Source organism: Phocoena phocoena, chromosome 3, assembly GCF_963924675.1.
Source record: "Phocoena phocoena chromosome 3, mPhoPho1.1, whole genome shotgun sequence".
NCBI classification, from domain to species: Eukaryota; Metazoa; Chordata; class Mammalia; order Artiodactyla; family Phocoenidae; genus Phocoena; species Phocoena phocoena.
In genome coordinates, this window is record NC_089221.1 from 107,466,835 (window position 1) to 107,486,945 (window position 20,111).

At 39.9% G+C, this 20,111-nt stretch overlaps 1 protein-coding gene across 1 annotated transcript in view; it reads left to right on the forward strand.

The window, feature by feature from the left end:
- The first annotated feature begins 14,341 nt into the window (after positions 1 to 14,341).
- SLC27A6 (solute carrier family 27 member 6) overlaps positions 14,342 to 20,111 on the forward strand; it is a 71,332-nt gene continuing 65,562 nt past the window's right edge. Inside the window, exon 1 of the mRNA XM_065873330.1 lies at positions 14,342 to 15,226. Within this exon, the coding sequence (XP_065729402.1) occupies positions 14,701 to 15,226 (526 nt within the window). The 5' untranslated portion in view covers positions 14,342 to 14,700. The remainder of the gene's footprint in view (positions 15,227 to 20,111) is intronic.

Sequence of the window (20,111 nt, forward strand, 5' to 3'; positions counted from 1 at the left end):
ATATCAATTAAATCTATTTGGTCTATCGCATCATTTAAAGCTTGTGTTTCCTTATTAATTTTCTGTTTGAATGATCTGTCCATTGGTGTAAGTGAGGTGTTAAAGTCCCCCACTATTATTGTGTTACTGTCGATTTCCTCTTTTATAGCTGTTCACAGTTGCCTTATGTATTGAGGTGCTCCTATGTTGGGTGCATATATATTTATAATTGTTATATCTTCTTGTTGGATTGATCACTTGATCATTATGTAGTGTCCTTCCTTGTCTCTTGTAACTTTCTTTATTTTAAAGTCTATTTTATCTGATATGAGTATTGCTACTCCAGCTTTCTTTTGATTTCCATTTGCATGGAATGTCTTTTTCCATCCCCTCACTTTCAGTATGTATGTGTCCCTAGGTCTGAAGTGGGTCACTTTTAGACAGCGTATATATGGGTTTTGTTTTTGTATCCATTCAGTAAGCCTATGTCTTTTGGTTGGAACACTTAATTTATTCACATTTAAGGTAATTATTGATATGTATGTTCCTATGGGCATTTTATTAATTGTTTTGGGTTTGTTTTTGTAGATCCTTTTCTTCTCTTGTGTTTCCCACTTAGAGAAGTTCCTTTAGCATTTGTTGTAGAGCTGCTTTGGTGGTGCTGAATTCTCTTAGCTTTTGCTTGTCTGTAAAGCTTTTGATTTCTCCATTGAATCTGAATGAGATCCTTGCTGGATAGAGTAATCTTGGTTGTACGTTCTTCCCTTTCATCACTTTAAGTATATCATGCCACTCTCTTCTGGCTTGTAGAGTTTCTGCTGAGAAATCAGCTGCTATCCTTATGGGAGTTCCCTTGTATGTTATATGTTTTTCCCTTGCTTCTTTGCCATTTAATTACTATGTGTCTCAGCATGTTTCTCCTTGGGTTTATCCTGTATGGGACTCTCTGCACTTCCTGGTCTTGGGTGGCTATTTCCTTTCCCATGTTAAGGAAGTTTTCAACTATAATCTCTTCAAATATTTTCTCTGGGCCTTTCTCTCTCTTTTCTCCTTCTGAGACCCCTATAATGCGAATGTTGTTGTGTCTAATGTTGTCCCAGAGGTCTCTTAGGCTGTCTTCATTTCTTTTCATTCTTTTTTCTTTATTCTGTTCCACAGCAGTGAATTCCACCATTCTGTCTTCCAGGTCACTTATCCGTTTTTCTGCCTCAGTTATTCTGCTATTGATTCCTTCTACTGTAGTTTTCATTTCAGTTATTGTATTGTTCATCTCTGTTTGTTTGCTCTTTAATTCTTTAGGTCTTTGTCAAACATTTCTTGCATCTTCTCGATCTTTGCCTCCATTCTTTTTCCGAGGTCCTGAATCATCTTCACTATCATTATTCTGAATTGTTTTTCTGGAAGGTTGCCTATCTCCACTTCATTTAGTTGTTTTCCTGGGGTTTTATCCTGTTCCTTCAGCTGGTACATAGCCCTCTGCCATTTCATCTAGTCTACCTTTCTGTGAATGTGGTTTTTGTTCCACAGGCTGCAGGATTGTAGTTCTTCTTGCTTCTGCTGTCTGCCCTCAGGTGTATGAGGCTATCTAAGAGGCTTGAGCAAGTTTTCAGATAGGAGGGACTGGTAGTGGGTAGAGCTGACTGTTGCTCTGGTGGGCAGAGCTCAGTAAAACTTTAATCTGCTTGTCTGCTGATGTGTGGGGCTGGGTTCCCTCCCTGTTGGTTGTTTGGCCTGAGGCAACCCAACACTGGAGCCTACCTGGGCTCTTTGGTGGAGCTAATGACAGACACTGGGAGGGCTCATTCCAAGGAGTACTTCCAAGAACTTCTGCTACCGGTGTCCTTGTCCCCACAGTGAGCCACAGCCACCCCTACCTCTGCAGGAGACCCTCCAACACTAGCAGGTAGGTCTGTTTTAGTTTCCCCTGGGGTCACTGCTCCTTCACCTGGGTCCCGATGCGCACACTACTTTGTATGTGCCCTCCAAGAGTGGAGTCTCTGTTTCCCCCATTCCTGTCAGAGTCCTGCAATCAAATCCCACTAGGCTTCAAATTCTGGTTCTCTAGGAATTCCTCCTCCCGTTGCCAGGCCCCCACGTTGGGAAGCCTGACGTGGGACTCAGAATCTTTACTCCAGTGCGTGGACTTCTGTGGTATAAGTGTTCTCCAGTTTGTGAGTCACCCACCCTGCTGTATGAGATTTGATTTTATTGTGATTGCGCCCCTCCTACCACCTCACTGTGACTTCTCCCTTGTCTTTGGACGTTGGGTATCTTTTTTGGTGAGTTCTAGTGTCTTCCTGTTGATGATTGTTCAGCAGTTAGTTGTGATTCTGGTGTTCTCGCAAGAGGGAGTAAGAGCACGTCCTTCTACTCCACCATCTTGGTTCTCCTCGCACTTGACAACATCTAACATCCCTCCGGATAAAAGCTTGCGCTGAACTAGATATAGGTGAGAATTTCCTCAACTTGATGAAAGGTAGCAATCAAAAATCTACAGTTAACATCACACTTAATGGTGAAAGACTTAAATGTTATCTTCCTAATATCAGAAATGAGACAGAGTTGTCCTCTCACCACTTCTATCGAATATTGTACTTCAAATTCTTGGTAGCACAGCAAAGTAAAACCAAAGAAATAATAAAGGCATGCAAACTGGAAAAGAAGAAGTAAATCTATGTTTATTCATTGATGACATGATTATCTGTACGGAAAATCCACGTTTGCACGTGGAATGTGCAAAAAAGTTATTGTAACTAATAAATGAATTTAGCAACAGTTCCAGGGTATTAGATTAACATACGGAAATTGATGGTATTTCTTTATACCAGCAAAGAAAAGTCAGATATTGAAAAATTTTATAAATACTGTATATAGTAATATCAAGATTATCAAATGTTTATATAAATCTGACAAAAGCTGAGCTGTAACTGTGCAACAAAAACTACCAACATAATGTTGACAGATGTTAAAGAAGACTGAATAAATGGAGAGATATATTGTGTTACTGGATTCAAAGATCAGTATTTTTAAGATGTCTATTCTCTCCAAATTATTCTATAGATCCAGTGCATTTGAATAAAAATCTCACAGACTTTATTTGTAGAAACTGACAGACTTATTCTAAACTTCAAATGGAAATGCAAATGATATAGAAAAGCCAAAGCAACTTTGAAAAAGAAAATTAATGTTTGAGGATTAATGATGTATTTTAAGATTATAGCTAGAATAATGAAGATACTGAAAAAATTCTGTACCGGTACACAAATAGATCAATGGAACATAATAGAGATTACAAAAATAGAACCATTCATATATAGACAACTGATTTTCAACAAAGTTGCAAAAGAAATTCAGTGTAGAAAGAAGTCTTTTTAACAAATGGTGCTGGAATAGATATCAGTATACCCAAAAAATGAAGTTAAATTCATACCCTGCACTGTATAAATTATTAACTCAAATGGATCATAAATATAAATATAAAACCTAAAACTCGTATTTGTCAAGTAGAAAGTATAGGAGGAAACTTTTTTTGTGAAACCTCAGGCAAAAGACTTTTAAATGGGGTGTAAAAGGCATGAACCATAAAAGAAAAAAATGATAAATAAGACTTAAACAGAATAAAGTACTTTGAAAGACATTCTTAAGAAATCTGAGGGGGAAAAGCAGACAAACTGAAGCCCAGGAGAAAATATTTGCAAAGCACATATTGATAAGGACCTTTTATCCAGAATATATATAAAAAGAGCTCTCAAAACTCTATAAGAAAACAAAAAAACCATGCAAAATAGGCAAATGATTTGGATAGACATTTAAGCTGTATGAAGGCAAATTAGCACTTGAAAAGTAGCTCATTATTACTCATTAGGGATATAGAGTCAAAACCACAGTGAGATATTTCTACACAGATATTAGAATGTCTGAAATGAAAATGTTTTAGCTTACTAAGTGTTGATCAGGCTGTAGAGCAACTGAAACTCTCATTCACTGTTAATGAGAATAAAAAGTTGTCCTAGCACTTTGGAAAACATTTTGGGAGTTTCTTTCAAAGTTAGATAGATCCTTACCCTATGACTCAGCTATTCTATCCCCAGCTATTTATTCAAGAAAATTGAAAGAATATGTCCAGGCAAATATTTGTACAATAATGTTCATAGCAGCTTTACTTATAATGACCAAACACTGGGAAAACACTAAAATTTCATTAAAAGGTGTGTGGATAAACAAGTTGTAGTATATCCATTCAATGTAATACTACTTATCAATATAAAGAAATAAACCCTTTCTTTTTGTTTTTAATTGGGGTATAGTTCTTTTACAATGTTGTGTTAGTTTCTACTGTACAGCCAAGTGGAGTTCCCTGTGCTATACACCAGGTTCTCATTAGTTATCTATTTTATACATATTAGTGTATATATGTCAATCCCAAGCCATTTCTACTTGCAGCAAAATAAGTTAATCTAAAAATAATTATGCTGAGTGAAAGAAAACAGACCAAACAAAAGTGCACATTATATGATTCATTTACATGGAATTCTAAAAAATGCAAATTAATATATAATGATAGAAGGAACTGTCAGGATTTGCTTGGGGACAGGGGTAGGGCAGGTGTGGTGGGGAGTGGCAGGAATGAGGGATTCAAAGGAGGACACTTTGAGGGTTGATGATGTGTTCATTATCTTGACTGTGGTGATGATTTCTTAGGCATATACATATGTCAAGACATTAAATTTTATACTTTGAGTTTGTACTGTTTCTAATTATTATATATTATACTTCAGTAAAGTTGTTTGAAAAATAAGATATTCTCAAGAAACTCTCTGAGTCACCTAAAGAGCATTTAAATTTGACTAATAATAATATTTATTATTGATATTAGACAGTGAAAGAATATACATACATGCATATATATATGTGTGTGTGTATATATATATATATATGTATATATATATATATATATATATATACACATAAGCTAATTCTGAATTATTTACCTTGTCATGAAGTAAGAAGAAACAAAAAGGACCCATATATTACTTGTGAATGCCTCAGTTGTAGATATTTCTGTATATGCATGTTGACGAACCTCTATTTTTAGTCTAGTAAATAAGCATGCTTTTACTTTTTTTTCCAAAATCTTCTGCAACCAAGTCTGAGCAGGTGTCAAACAGTTCATGAAAGCACATCAGAAAACAATCTACTGGCTTTGCTTAAAGCAGAAGAGGAGCTGCTGAAGCAAGTAGGATAGTAAATGGGTGGGTTAGCCTTTGACCGGTGGTTTAAATAAACCCTAGCAAGAAAATAATTTGTATTTTCTAGTCCTTTTATTCTATCTTCTAAAATCTGTTGAACCAATCTTTTAACCCTCAAATGCATTTTTAAATAATTAAGTTGCTTTAAGAAAAAAATCCTCATTCGTATTTACTAATCCCTTCCTCATTCTGGCTCCATAATGAAGCTCCAGTAATCCCTATATTTACTCCACCCTTCTCCTAATCTAGTGTGAGGAAATATACCAAGCATTGAGCCTGGGAAGAAAAATGTTGGACTCTTTGAAAAGTTTCCATTTTGCTAAATGAGGTCCCTGCCTCCTCCTGCACCTTCCCCTGCTCCACTTGACCCTGTGCTAATGCTCCTGTTTTATATAAAAAGGATGGATTGACCTTTAAATTCTATTTGCAGCTTAATGTTGCCCTGCTCCCGCAATTGGGTCTGCCCCTTCCCTGCCTCTGGCAGCAATACTGCTGGATTAATTGTCTTACACACATTCTAGTATTTGTCTGACAGCCTCTGGAAGGTACAAGGGCAAGCTTGAGGTATTGGTAGCAATACAGGGAGATGCAAAAGGCAAAACAAAACAAAACAAAAACAAAAACCTGAAACATTAAAGAACTTCTCAATAGCTCAGCAAATCATCTTTTAGTAAATTAAATATTGGTGAATGTGTCACTCATCAAATTGACCTTTAGCACATTGGTAGTTTAAGGATCCATCAAATGTAAGAGTCAGTGGGGGATGGCCAGTTGCAGGAGTTGAAAGACCCACCTACCAACCTGCTGATGTTAGAGCCTGAGGACTTCTAGGGGAGAGGCCCAGCAGTGAGTCCCAGCAGTGACATTTCTGTCACATGTGAGCTGAGGGTCCCTCAGATATCAGGCAGAATCACTCATCAGTCTTCCAGTAGGTGCTCTCTGTTAAAGGAGGGCAGGCTGGTCCCCTTGGTGTTCTGCTGATTAAATGAAGCCAAGGAACTACTCAAGTTTCTTATATGCTTGAGGTGGGCCTACATCCCTCCCATTCCACCTGATACTACAATTGACCATTGTGGTTATGTGAATACAGGATTATCACATCATATATCCTAATCCTTTAGTCTTAATATTGAGGCTAGTGAAGGAGACGTGCAACCAGTTAGGACTCTGTGGGGTAGTGATGGGAGGGAATGGTGCAGGCCAGGGTTCAGTCTTGGGAGAAAGGAAAAGAAGGCAGAAGTTTTCCTGGGGTATTAGCTTGGTCTCTAAGCATCACCCAAGGAAACTCTTCTTTATTTAATGGAAGGTCCAGGTAGGATGGTTATGGAGATGTGAGAGATATTGCTTATGCCTACCAAGACTCCCTGATGTGTATGGACCTGGAGAATGTATGCCTTATTGGCTATGGTTATCTATTTCTGATTTACCTACTTTGAGCCCTTTTGTTTGCCATGCAGCTTCTCTAAATCTTGGCCTGCTATTAGAATAGCCTCAATGACATTGAAAAGGATAAAAAAATGTTACAATGAAGAATATGTACTTAGTAAATGCCTGGAGAGAATTAGACTATGCTAACTTTGTCCCACTGAGGTAAATAATACACTAGGTGATACAGCACTGAGGTACCCCTCAGTTTACAATTTTCTCTGCATTTGTTATTGGCGTAGGAGGGGGTACCATTTAGAGCTGTATAAGTACATGGAATTTTTGAAAAGGGCCCACCAAGAGAAGAATATGAATTAGAATTCTTTAGTCTTATCATGTGATCTTGGAAGCCAGAGAACATAAAGACCTAAGTGTGACAATCTGAGGTTTTTTCATATCAGGGGGTTGAATTGGGCAACCTTTGCTCATATGAGTGTAAAGACTTATATGTAAGACTGCTGAGACCAGATTCCAGTGTACTTGGGGTTGAAGAGCAGGTAAGAAAACTATTTAGTTCACTTGGTCTAGATGACAAGGTCAGGTGGGTATCGCCAGGTGACCCTGAAGCCCAGATTGTATGCTTAATTTCACTGGTGATCTACCAATACTATGCCAGGGCGCAGGGAGAGCGCCATTCATAAGCTTCCCTGGTGAGAAATGACTTAATTAACATTCCCTCTAGAGCCTTGTCAAAGATGGTCCTGAGTTGCATGAGGCACTCCTGTGCCTAAGCTTTGACAAATTATGTGGTCAGATGGCAGCAGCGAAGCTAACCGTGCTTCTGCCCTCCCCTGGGTAAATCCTCTAGCCAGAGGTTCTGTCAGCGTGTCATTGCTAGAACTCGTGTCTCTCGTATTCTGATCTTTATACAAGGGTGTCAGTCACTGTGTTTATTCTGGTTCTCATTTTGTTGAAACAGAGCCACAGAAACTGGCATTGACTGTCTGTTGGAAACTCACAGCTGTGATGGAGTAGCAGGCTTTCTACATCTGTTATTGGGTATCTTTCATTAACAGTAAAATACATAATCAAATCTGTATTCTATTCATGAAATTTCCACATTGAGAAAGGTCCATATTAGGCCTTTTGTAATCTTTCTAAGGGTTCAAAAGCTGATTTAAAAAGTCGACAGGTTTTTCCTGTTGGCATGCATCAGAAATTCCTTGTCTGTAATCTTTAGGTTTTCATTTGGTATTATATTATGCAGTTCATGGATATCAACTAGTAAACAAGGCAAAATTTGTATGTACCTCCTGTAGCAAATAAGAACACACATTCTTATAATAATTTGGAGAACAGTATCTCTTTGAAGTGTGGCCTGGATTTAGAGGCCACGTTGCTGCCATATTTCTCAACTCTGAAAAGGTCTGTTAATTTGATTTAGCTTTTGTTTTAAATATGTTTTTCTAATTTACTGTATGATATAGGCTGGAAAGTCAGTATCATCAAAATCATAAAACAGATGAATTTTGAATTAAATAGTATCTTGTAAAGTAAAAGGAAAATTTACATTTGATAGGCATGAAACACTTCAATAATAGCGTTACAAAACAGAACAAAAACCTTTACAATATATAACGTGAACTAACTTGTACATATTTGTGTAAATATTATACGTATTCCCTGATATTTCCAATTTAATGAATGTCGTTAGTAACTGCTTTTGTACTTCCCAGATAATTTCATACACTGATGGTGAACATGCCAATGATACAGCTGATATGGAGGGTAAATTGGCAATATCTAGAAAAATCACAGATATGTTTACTCTTTCACTCAGCAATCTCATTTCTAGGAAGCTATCCCAAAGTTACACTGGCAAAAGTATATACTATTTGCACGTGCTCATTAACTGTAACAATATTTGTAATGGCAAAAGACTGAAAACAAACCCCTCAGCAGAGAGTGAGTTGAGTAGGTTGTGATAATAGCACACAACGGAGTATATGCAACCACACACACAAAAAATGAGGATTTCTGCATAATGACAGATTGTAATCACAGGGACACATTAGGTGGAGGAAGCAAGGTGCCGATCAGTGTATACGGTAAGCTACATTTCATCATCAATAGTGATGTTCTATTTCGGGACAACTAGGTATTATGTTTATCTGGTACTACAACCTAAAGTACATAGAATCACCTATAGTCTCCCCCAGAATGTTTAACCTGAGCCTCATCAAGTCCTTAAGTCTAATTCCCAGTTTATTTGGAATACAGGGGACAAAGGAACATGTTAAAGGAGACATGGGGAAGCATCAGACCAGTGCAGAAGTTGGGACACTCTGCAAGACCACTGGCCTTTAACTAGAAAATGTCTTGGGAAAAGATACAGCGGTTGTGATAAGGTCTATTCAGATTAAAAGAGAAAGAGCTTGAGTTGATTCTGGTTTAGACCAACCAACTCTAAAAAACATTTTGGAAGGAATCAACGTTGGACTAAGTATTAGATAGTACTAAAGAATTATTGTTAGTTTTATCTGATGTAATTATTGTATGGTGAGTAGGTAGGGAAACATCCTTTTTTCAGAGGTACCCAGAGGTATTTAGGGTAGAAATACTCTATGTTGTCTGTAATTTAAATACTTCAGGAAAAAAATAGTTGAAAAAATTGGGCAGAATGTTAACAATCATGAAACCTAGATGATGAGTATATGGGATGGATATTGTGAAACCAAGTCCCCTAAAACCAAGTTCCCTTGCCAAGTCTGTGATGAACCTTTCAATCAAAAACTTTATTTTCGGGCTCCCCTGGTGACGCAGTGGTTGAGAGTCTGCCTGCTGATGCAGGGGACGCGGGTTCGTGCCCCGGTCCGGGAAGATCCCACATGCCGCGGAGCGGCTGGGCCCGTGAGCCGTGGCTGCTGAGCCTCCGCGACCGGAGCCTGTGCTCTGCAACGGGAGAGGCCACAACAGTGAGAGGCCCGCGTACCACAAACAAAACAAAACAAAACTTTATTTTCTTTCTTGCCCTGCCCTTGTTCCTCTCAGGATTGAGGAGTAGCAAAGAAAAGGGAGGATTGAAACTAAGTAGAACCCTGCAGGGCCTTCCTGGGTAAAAAAGCCCCTCCATGTCCCCTCTATATTTGTAGAAAAAGGCTTTGGTCTTCTAGGCCTTCCCCAAGTTCCAAAGAGCAGACTCAAGCAGTTACTAATTAGAGAAGTGGGGGAATGCAGAAACAAAGGAAAAGCAGTTAAGCAAGAAAAGTATGATAGCTTGAAAAATAGTTGAACAATGAAAGAGTCCTAGTTCCTCCTGAAGGGATATGTATAATAATCTGATACATATCTTTGAGTTGTTCTGTAGAACCTAAGACCCTCACCCAGGTAGAGGATGGGGACTACACACTCACCACGGGCAGTAGACACCAGACTGATCGGAATCAGAAGGCTGATAATTGAGATTTGCAAAACATCACCCTGTTACCTCACCACCAGCCCATCAAAGAAAGTCCATGAGCTGATCAGGTACCCTACAACCCTCACCCCTAAGGTCGACATTAAAAACCCTTCCCTGAGAGTCATCAGGGAGTTTGGGTCTTTTGAGCATGTTCTCCTTGCTTGGCGTCCTGCAATAAATACTGAAATTTGTTTCACCTCAACCAGGTGTCAGTAGATTGGCTTTGCTGCATTTGGGCAAGTGGACCCAAGTTTGGTTTGGAAGCAATATTTGTATTATTTCTATCTTTATGTATGTTTGAAACTTTTCACTTAATAAAAAGCTAAAAAATGAAACCTAAACAAAGAAACACCAACTGAGGTGTTGCCTGGTCCCCTCCTCTCTCGGTCGATGACTGGGTACAGGCAAGAGCTGTAGCAGCTGCCTTGCTTTTCTAAGTGGAAGGCACAGGTTGAAGTCTGCAGAGTCATGCCAGCTCTGGACCACCTACCTGCCCAGGGAGAAATGATTATTATAATTAAGGCATTGGTGTAAATTTTTAATTTTAAGTGTTATAAATTTGCAGGATGTGTCAAGAAATAAGATACACACTCTGAATCTCAGAAGTCCCACTCTCCCTGCCCATACCTTCTACCTTATCAGATATGCAAAAATAGGGGCCCATGGAACAACTCACTGCAATATTCAGTACATTGTTAATTCCTAGTAAAAGCTGCCAAAGAGTTTCTTCGATTTATCTCATTAATGATCAGATGACCTGCCTCCACATAGGTGGCTTATAAAATAGAAATGAGGCTTACACTGAGGACTCAGAGTCAGTGATAAAACTTTATATAAACATCTTTTCCAAATAGTACATGTCACCAGCACTGAGGAAGGGGAAGTTATCATAAACAGAAGTATCCAGATGTATGCAAACTGTTTTTAAAAGCCGTGAATAAAATATGAGTGTAAAATGTCTTGGCAGAATTCTGACTGGCATGACTTTCTAGGCATAGTTTGTATTCTGTGGCAAAAATGATAATTATATATTTAATTTGTTTGGGAATTGTTCCCCAGACCATTATTACTGAATCACTTATTTGGTGCTATAAAATTTTTATATTTCAGGAAGTGTTTGGTGTATCTAAGACATGTGGTAATGTTAATACCACCCAACTCTCTAACAGGAAGCCTCATCTTTAATGTCGAGTTCACTTCATGAGTCCTTGTGAGGAATACTATCGTGGGCAATAATTGTTCATTAATACAAACAAACAGATTGTAGGATGAGTAAGCTTCCCATTAAAAACCGAACTCCGATCAGAGAGTAAAACAGTAATTAAAACCTGAAAAAAACCCTGTTCTTGGACAGAATTTTAAAGTGGATGAGTCTTACTTACATTCAGCATTTCTCACTCTCATTTCACCATCTCTCTTCCTCATATATTCCACTCAACCCCAACCCCTTCCCCAAGTGCCAGCTGCAGTGTAGGAACTCAGTGCTTCTTGGCCCAGTGCAAACACCTGTTATGGTATTTTGGTGCCAATGTAGCATCATCTGGGGCTTTCTAAACCTCTACCTTCTTCCCCAAACCTCCCATAATCCAAAATGTGACTGCTGTAGGATTTCATCAGAAAACATAATGGACACAAGTAACTGATCTCCACAAAGTAAAAATTTTCAACTTACAGTGCTAAAATCCTATGGGCATAAGTCATGGCTCATCATATGATGCTTTGTTTCAGTTTTACTTTGATCTACTCATCAAACAATTCATCCCCAACGTAACTGAGGGTAAAGAGTGGGGTGGGAGTGGGTTAGAGAGGAAAGTCAAATCGGAAATGGGAAAGGGGTAGAGTAGAGCATATTTGGACTGAAAATAAAGCAAGATTTGTCTTTTACATGGGGCTAATGTAGGAATACACACAATACTTCTAGCTGTGCCAAGATGATCATTGATTCCTTCTTTGTGGTGAGATTTCAGGCATGGAATTGGCCTTAGCCAATATAAATTTTTGGCAACATATGTTTTTAGTTCTCCTAATAAATCAAACTGTCTCACATTTATGGTGCCAAATATTTTCTTAGCTCACTTATATCAATAGTTGCTAAAAATTTTGTTCCATGACCTGGGATGATGTTAGGAGGTCCGTGATATGAAAAATCAGTGTAACACATGAGTTTTTCATGAAGTTAATTTTATTTATTCTCAAAGACTGTCTTTTATTATAATGGTATTCCCTTCCTTCTTTAATGCTGAAATAAATTCTTCCCTTTATGAAATAGTGGTGACAGTAGATGGTAATTGTTTTAATGTGTGCTTAATGTTTTTAATTTTACACATTAAAAAGATGGCAAACCTATGTTTTGTTACTCATTTTCCAGTAGAGGTGGACAGATTTTACTTGTATTGGAATTCAAAAGTCTGAGACCAACTGCTCCATATTCTATTCTCTGCTTCAAATATTGTTTTCTTGGAGGTGACTGATTCAGACTAGATCTAGGAGAGAAAAGCATAGAATGTCAAAGATGCTTTTCAAGCTGTAAACTAACTTCTCAGTTGTAAACTACTGGGTACTAATACTTTTCTTTAAATGGAAAGGTGTTTCTGAATTGAAAAGCCCAGAGTTTCCAAATAAATTTAGAAAGCATTTTCTTGATCTACACAAAAGGGTTTTAAGGGCTTGTCTTTCTTTTGGGCTCTTCACTGTGACTTCAAAGTAATCATTTTCAGATTATTAAACCAGTCTGCCTTGGAGTTATCAGTCTTTTCTTTATGAGGAAATCTGAGGTTAGCTAGAACCCAGTTGCAGAACATAAGACTGAAGGAGGAAAAGCTGACAAAGTGAGGCAATGCTTAATCATTTCAATATGTGCAATTAACCATTTATACACTTCTTAAAAGCAGAGAGCTGGGATGGTGGTATGTGAAAGAAAAAAATGTGTAATTAAACACCCCTCAGTTTATCTTCAGTAAAATTTCACCATTGTCTAAAATTTATTGTTATTTGCAATTACCTGTTTCAGCTCCTCTTTGCCTTCCCCCCTTTTGGAATCCTTAGTTTGAAGTTCTGTTCATTTTTTAAATTATTTCAGTGGAAAAAAATTATTTTATGCTTTTAAAAAATATATGGATGTGGGTATGGACTTAAGCTCCCACATCAATCAGTACTGGAAAATTTTATAAAAAGCACTATCAGGGCTTCCCTGGTGGCGCAGTGGTTGAGAGTCCGCCTGCTGATGCAGGGGACACGGGTTCGTGCCCCGGTCTGGGAGGATCCCACAAGCCGCGGAGCGGCTGGGCCTGTGAGCCATGGCCGCTGAGCCTGCGCGTCTGGAGCCTGTGCTCCGCAACGGGAGAGGCCACAGCAGTGAGAGGCCCTCGTACCGGAAAAAAAAAAAAAAAAAAGCACTATCAAGGCACTCTAAGGATAGAATTCTAGTATAAATGTCAATACCAACCTACTGATATAAGTTTTCACAAATACTTTTTGTAGAACGGCAAACCAACTTTGTGATGTTTCATGAACAAAGAGTTCAAATATTCCTTGATCTGTCCAATTCATAAATATCTTTTTTGTTGTTGCCTGTCTCCCTGTTCCCTGCCTCCCCCCTGCCCCCTACGGCAGTTTGGGGGTTTTTTCTTTAATTCTTCCCCTCGCCTCTCTAGCCTAGTTTCCTTTATTGACTATTTATTGAATGAATGAAGTCCCCGACCCTGTTCCAGCAGCCTAGTTCCCCTCGACCCCATGCCATGCGACTTTCCCTCCTGGGAGTCCGATCGCAGCACCCTCGCCGGGGGGCTGGACGTGACGTGCGCCAAGGGAGGAGCCGGCGAGGGGGCCAGAGTCGCTCAAGCGGCCGCGGTCTGAGCAGGGGTTGGCTGGGAGCCTGGAGGCGGGCGGGAGGCGGGCAACAGCTCCGCCGTGGCTCGGAGGAGAGATACACCGGCTCCAGAACTCTCGGAGCGGAGCCGCGGCCGGCGTAGAAGGCAACTCTTCCAGCGGGCGCGGCGGTCACCTGGGAGCCCCGCGGGGACCCGACGTGCCCGAGGGGAGCTCCCGGGCGCTGGGCTGCGGCTGCGGCGCGAGGCGGCGCTGCGGGGCCCGGATCCCACGAGACCTGGGACACCCGGGACGGAGGTGTGGCCGCGTCACCCTACGCGGTTTGTGGTTGATCAAGCCGAGAAGCCGGTGCGTTTCTGAGCAGTCGCCACCCCAGCTTCTCTCAGCTCGAATTCAGCCTCCAAGTTGCAGGCACCGGAAAGACTACCTCGACGAGGAGGGCATCTATCTGCCCTTGACCGTGGTGGGGTTTGCTCAGGGGCTTAGAAGGCACCGGGGACTGACCCAACCAGCCCGGGGAGGGCTGGCAGGCGCCTGAGAAAGCCGCAGGGCGTGGGCCGCCGTCGGGGTTCAGAGGCGAGGGGGCTGTGCTTGATTCATAGATCCCGAGGCCCTGAGCTTATCTCACGGGCTGTCTGCTCATCCACCAGGTGTCCCACGCCTGATCCCCGGCACTCCTTGGGGCGACTTTTGTGCAAACTTCTGATTCTGTTTCGCAAGATTCCCTTCTTCCCGGAAAGGTTGGGACGAGCTGCAGGTGCTAGCCTTGCACGTTGCGGACCAGTTGTCTCCGAGGAGAGGTGCACCTAGAAGAGGACAATGGCAGGGCCGGGATCAGAGCTGCCTTCTGGCCCTGTGGCCCCCATGCTCTTGTCATGGCTAACAGGACTAGGGGCTGGAATGGTCTTCCTGAGCTTCATGCAGAAACTCCTGTACCCTTACTTCTGGGACGACTTCTGGTACCTGCTGAAGGTGGCACGCTGTGGACTTCGGATGGAGATGTACAGACTGAAAGGGGAGCTGGTCACTGTCCTGGATAAATTCCTGTTGCATGCCAGGAAGCAGCCTCAGAAACCTTTCATCATCTATGAGGGAGACATCTACACCTATCAGGATGTGGACAAGAGGAGTAGTAGAGTGGCCCATGTCTTCCTGAACCATTCCACGCTGAAAAGGGGCGATACCGTGGCTCTGCTGATGAGCAATGAGCCCGATTTCATTCACGTGTGGTTCGGCCTGGCCAAGCTGGGCTGCGTGGTGGCCTTCCTCAACTCCAACATTCGCTACGTCTCCCTCCTGCATTGCATCCGCAGCTGTGAGCCCAGGGCCCTCGTGGTGGGTGCAGGTAGAGTATGGGGTGTGGTCGGCTTGTGCAGAATGGCAACCCTGCCTCCTACCCCTGCCCCCTCATTTTTTTGTTAGAACCAGTTCACAACTAATATTCTGGGTGTGTGATGAAGTGTGCATGTTAAGGGTACAAAATAGTTTCATAATTCTATGCCAATGGTTTAATTCCCCCTCTCCCATTTCAATCACTTTCTCTGTTGTAAATTACTAATTATTAGCACAGCTTTTGAAGAATTCTGAAATCTCTGCTGTTTATTTTAGCGAAGGCGTGGGGGGGGGCGGCGGGGAGGGGTAAGGGCGCGCATTTTACCTTTCTTGATACCTTCAGTGAGTGCAAGAACGCAGAGATATAGAGTTTGGTAAGTTCTAAATTTTGTCAGATCTGACAAGATTATTTGACGAGGAGGAAAGTGATCCTGATTTCATTGTGGAATACCTACTGCCTCGAATAGTAACATTATCCGGGTTGACTGCCTTTGCAGAAAAAACATGTTTAATCGCAAGTGCATGAATGCCAGTCTTCATGTCTGCTCTTATTCTGCACTGCCTGCAAGCTAGGATTTGCCTGGCAAGGTTGGGCTCCCACCTCCCAGCCAGTGGTGGGCTCTTGGCAGACTCTCAGCTTCTTTCTCTCCCTTCTCCCACCCCAACCTGTGCATCATTTTCTTTATTTCAGTAAGTGCTAACCTTCTTCCCGCTCCCCTTCGATTTAGGCTTTGCATAAATATACTGACAGTGAACTACAAAGAAAAGTCTTTGGTTGAGTGCCTAACTAATGAAGGACCTAGTAAGATGGGTTGCATAACAAAGTGGAAGTGCAGTATGAAAACTGATGCTTTGGTTTAATCTAAATGGTTTATGCTTATGCTTCTTGCATGGGGGTAGGAAGGTGGAGCATGAGGAGGATCATGGCAAGGACCTTAGTGAAAATATTCAAGTATTTTAGGTTAATAGATATATACTGACACCTCATATAGAAGTTTTAGATTCACAGAGAAATATGGGGGGGGGGGAATCTACATTTCTACCAGTGGTGTCTAAAGTACAGTACCTTCCGTGTAACCTTTATTATATAATAATTGCACATCACATGAAAATGAATTAGGCAGTATATAGTAGAAAAGTTAGTTATTCAAGGCTTTCGCTTTTGCTTGTTCCAGTTGTCCTTCCAGCTCAGTTTGTGACCTGATGAAATAGCTAAAATGCTTACTCTTTTTATTTAATGATGATATTTTTTTCATAGAAAGGCATTTTATTTTAAATATAGCAGTGTGTACATGTCAATCCCAAACTCCCAATCTATCCCTTATTACTCTTAAGCACTGATTTTATCTTATGTTATAGGAGTGGAGAAGCCAGAAGGCCTCTATTGTGTATTTTTGTTCTTTTTTTTTTTTCCATTCAACGGTAATATCCTCCAAGATTGAAATTCAGCTCCTCTTCACCTTGGAAGGAAGTTAACTAGTAAGATAAAATTTCTCTGAACTGTAGCAATAAGTAGGATAAAGGAGTCACACAGAATTTTGATAACATGGTGAAGCAATATTTACCTCTAGTGCAGGGGCAGTGATAATATGAATGCAGCAGGGAAAACTATCACAGTGCATCTCTGGATATATTCTGACATTTTAGTTGCTCATTCTAATTTAGATTGCAGTTTCTGGAGCAAATCTAAACCTTAAATTGTGCAAAAAATTAGTAAAGCCATAAAGTCCCTTTAGAAGAGCAAACTAGAAGGGCCACGATATCTCTGAAAAGATTTCTGTGGCCATGATGTTGAGGCCAACCTGAGAAACGTCCCATATCCTGAGGGACTCGGCTTGAAGTGCATAGGGCTGGTTACCTCTCAAAACAGAGTTTTCAAACTTTTTTCTTGACCATGTTTTTGCCTAATTAGGACCAATTAATTTTGCAGTTTTACTTGCGCCAGTTTTTGCTTTGCTTGCCAATAACTAATTGCATAGTTTCCTTGTTTTTGTTTTTACCACTACCAGTCAGGTTTTGTTGGAATTTTAAGCCAAAAACATTTAATTGCTTTGCTCAGTAAGTAGGTACCTGGAGAAATCAACTTCAAATCCTAGTAACAGTTCTTTTTAGCATACCTCCAAAATACATAAACTGCTTATGTTTTTCAAAGGTAGGACAGTTCTATTTTTATTAGTTACTAGTTTTGTTTTGTTTTGTAAAACAGCACAGCTTAGATCACGGTCACTTTTTTGTATTTAAAGCTCTTACCCTGAAAACTGTATTCTTGGCATCTTGCGTCTCATCCATGAACAATTTATATATATAGCTTTTAGAACTTTCCATTTCAGAGGTCTTAAATTCTCATTGGATGTTTCTAATGGAGATGTATTATGAAATCATTATATTCCCAGGGAGAGTGTATCAGGTGGAAAGACCAGTCAAGTGGTTTAGATCAAGATAAGCCAGACAGTCCCAGGTTTCACTTCTGATCTGCCACTTCTTAGCTGTGTGATTGAAGATAAGATTATCAGCTGCCCTGAGTCTCGCTTTACTCAGCTGTAAAATGATGATAATACCATCTCCTTCACAGTGTAATTCTGAGGATTAAATGACAGCTTTTGTAAAGTGACTAGCTGAGTGCCTAGTATGTACGAAGTAAATCCCTGGTGAATTAACATAATTGCTGTTATCATTATAGGTTCATGGAGGCTTTTACTAAGGGATCTCATTTGGATTTTGCTGCTGCATTCTAATTTGGTGTTAGCTGTAAGAAAGACTAGTAAGTCGGACTATCTGTTTGGGATAGGACCTTTAACGTTTCACTTTGCTGTGTTTTAGCAAAATGTTATTTTTCATAAATTATATAAAAACAGTGTCAAACAGGTTTTATAGGCAGGCCAGATATTGTCCAAGGTGGTCCATGGTGATAGGTGACGTTTTAATCATGGCAGGTGTCTTGATAGTTCTGTCTGTATCAACTAAGCCAACAGGGAAATAGATGTTATTCTTGCTCTAATTGTCATTAACAGAAATACGAATGTTGCCATTTACTCAAGGCTGACTGTGTAAAAGGTACTCCCAGTGATTCTGAGAGGCAGGCACAGAGCTATATTTTGGAAACTGAAAGGGAAAGAAATTCATCTAGGGTGTCTAGGATGACGCAGCTTAGTAGGTACAGAGCAGACTCAAAACCTGCTATCTGATGTTAAGACTCTGCTGTATTATATACACTATAGCCCAATGGTTTCTGGCTCTGTTAATCCCCTTTTGATATAACCATGAAAAAAATTGCATTCCAGTTATATAAAAATAGTAAAATTAAAGTTGCCAATATTAAGACATCAGGTTTTTCATGCACAGATAACTAGAAAAAATTTAAATGTTTATAAAACTATTATTCCTATTTCTCATTCTGAAGATTCAAAAATAGTTGCAAAAAAGCTTTATATCTGTATAGTTTCATTTAGAAGATGTATCAGGTGGCATCCCAACATTCCCTGGAAAATTTCAGCACTTACTGAAAATTAAATAGTCTTGTATTAAACCTAGTTCTTTCCGCCCAATATTTCAACTCTGATACTGCAAATAGTGCCTGCTGCCAAGATTATCATCCACCTAGATATGCTCTTCTCTTTACTTGGAACAAACAGAAAAATGTTGAGATGTTTGTGTATGGCTTTTAAAAGTTTTTGTAATTATATCCTTTGACATATTTAGCAATAATAAGAATAATGCTAATAATAAATAATAATCTCTTCCATTTTTAAAGTACTGTGTAAATAACAAGCTGCTTTTTAGACACATTATCTTATGTCATCCTCACCACAGCCATAGCCTGGTTTTAAAGATGAGGGAAGCATGGTTGGGAGTGGGCAGGTAATCTTGTTAAGCTCCTACTTCTAGGAGAGGCAGTATGGGAACTGGAGCCTGGATTTTCTGATGCTAAATCTCAAAACCTGTTGGGTATACCTTTGTCTTTGTTCTCATTCATCTTTTCCTTTCCTCTTCCCTTCACTTTCCACCCCTCCCTCTGCCCTGCTCCTTTTCCTTCTCTCTCTGTCATTTTCCATCCATTCGTCTGCTTTGTTTCATCACTTTCCCACCAATCCTCTGGCCTCAGTCACTGTATGCTGTGGCTATCCCAGTGACTCAATGGAATGGTAAAGATCTGTTTGCCAATTCACGTATAGATATTTGTGTGGCTCTGAGGAATAGGTCAAGAACTCAGATGTAAGCTCTTAGAGAAGGAAGTTTGTTTTGTTTGCTGCTAAATTCTCAGAACTTAGTGTAAAGGAGATGCTCAATAAATATTTATTGCCTAGATGAATGAATAGGTGATTGAATGATCTAATGAAAAACTGTAAGGTACATCTGGGCATTCATTAACTGTTTACTTACTTGCCTATTTTTGCCCATGAATTGTCCCTCTGCTGTTCTTTTGATAGCTGATTTTGGCAGTAGATATATCAATGGAATTTCTGGTTGTGTTATTTTATATCAATGTCACTAAATGTTAGAATCATGACTCCCCAAAAGTCAAAGCATTTTAGACTTTGTAGTCTTTAGTGTTTAGACTAAACATCCACAGAATCTCAGATTTCCTTGCATGTGTGTATTTTGCACTCTCTCCTTTCTCAATATATCACATATTAAATCATTATAATTATAAGTGGATAACTAAAAAATATATATTGATATTATCCAGAACCTTTTTACTTTATATTCAGTAGTAGTTTGTGTCTCCACATTCTCAGAAGGGTTTTGTGTTTCTCTTCACAAGAAGCACAATCCTATGTCAGCTCTCTAAACTCACAGTAATGCATGCAGCATTGCCCTGTTCGTTGCATTCAGACTGTGCAGGGCAAATATTCCAGTTAACAATCAAGCCGTTGTAATTCTCCAAATGACTTTCAACC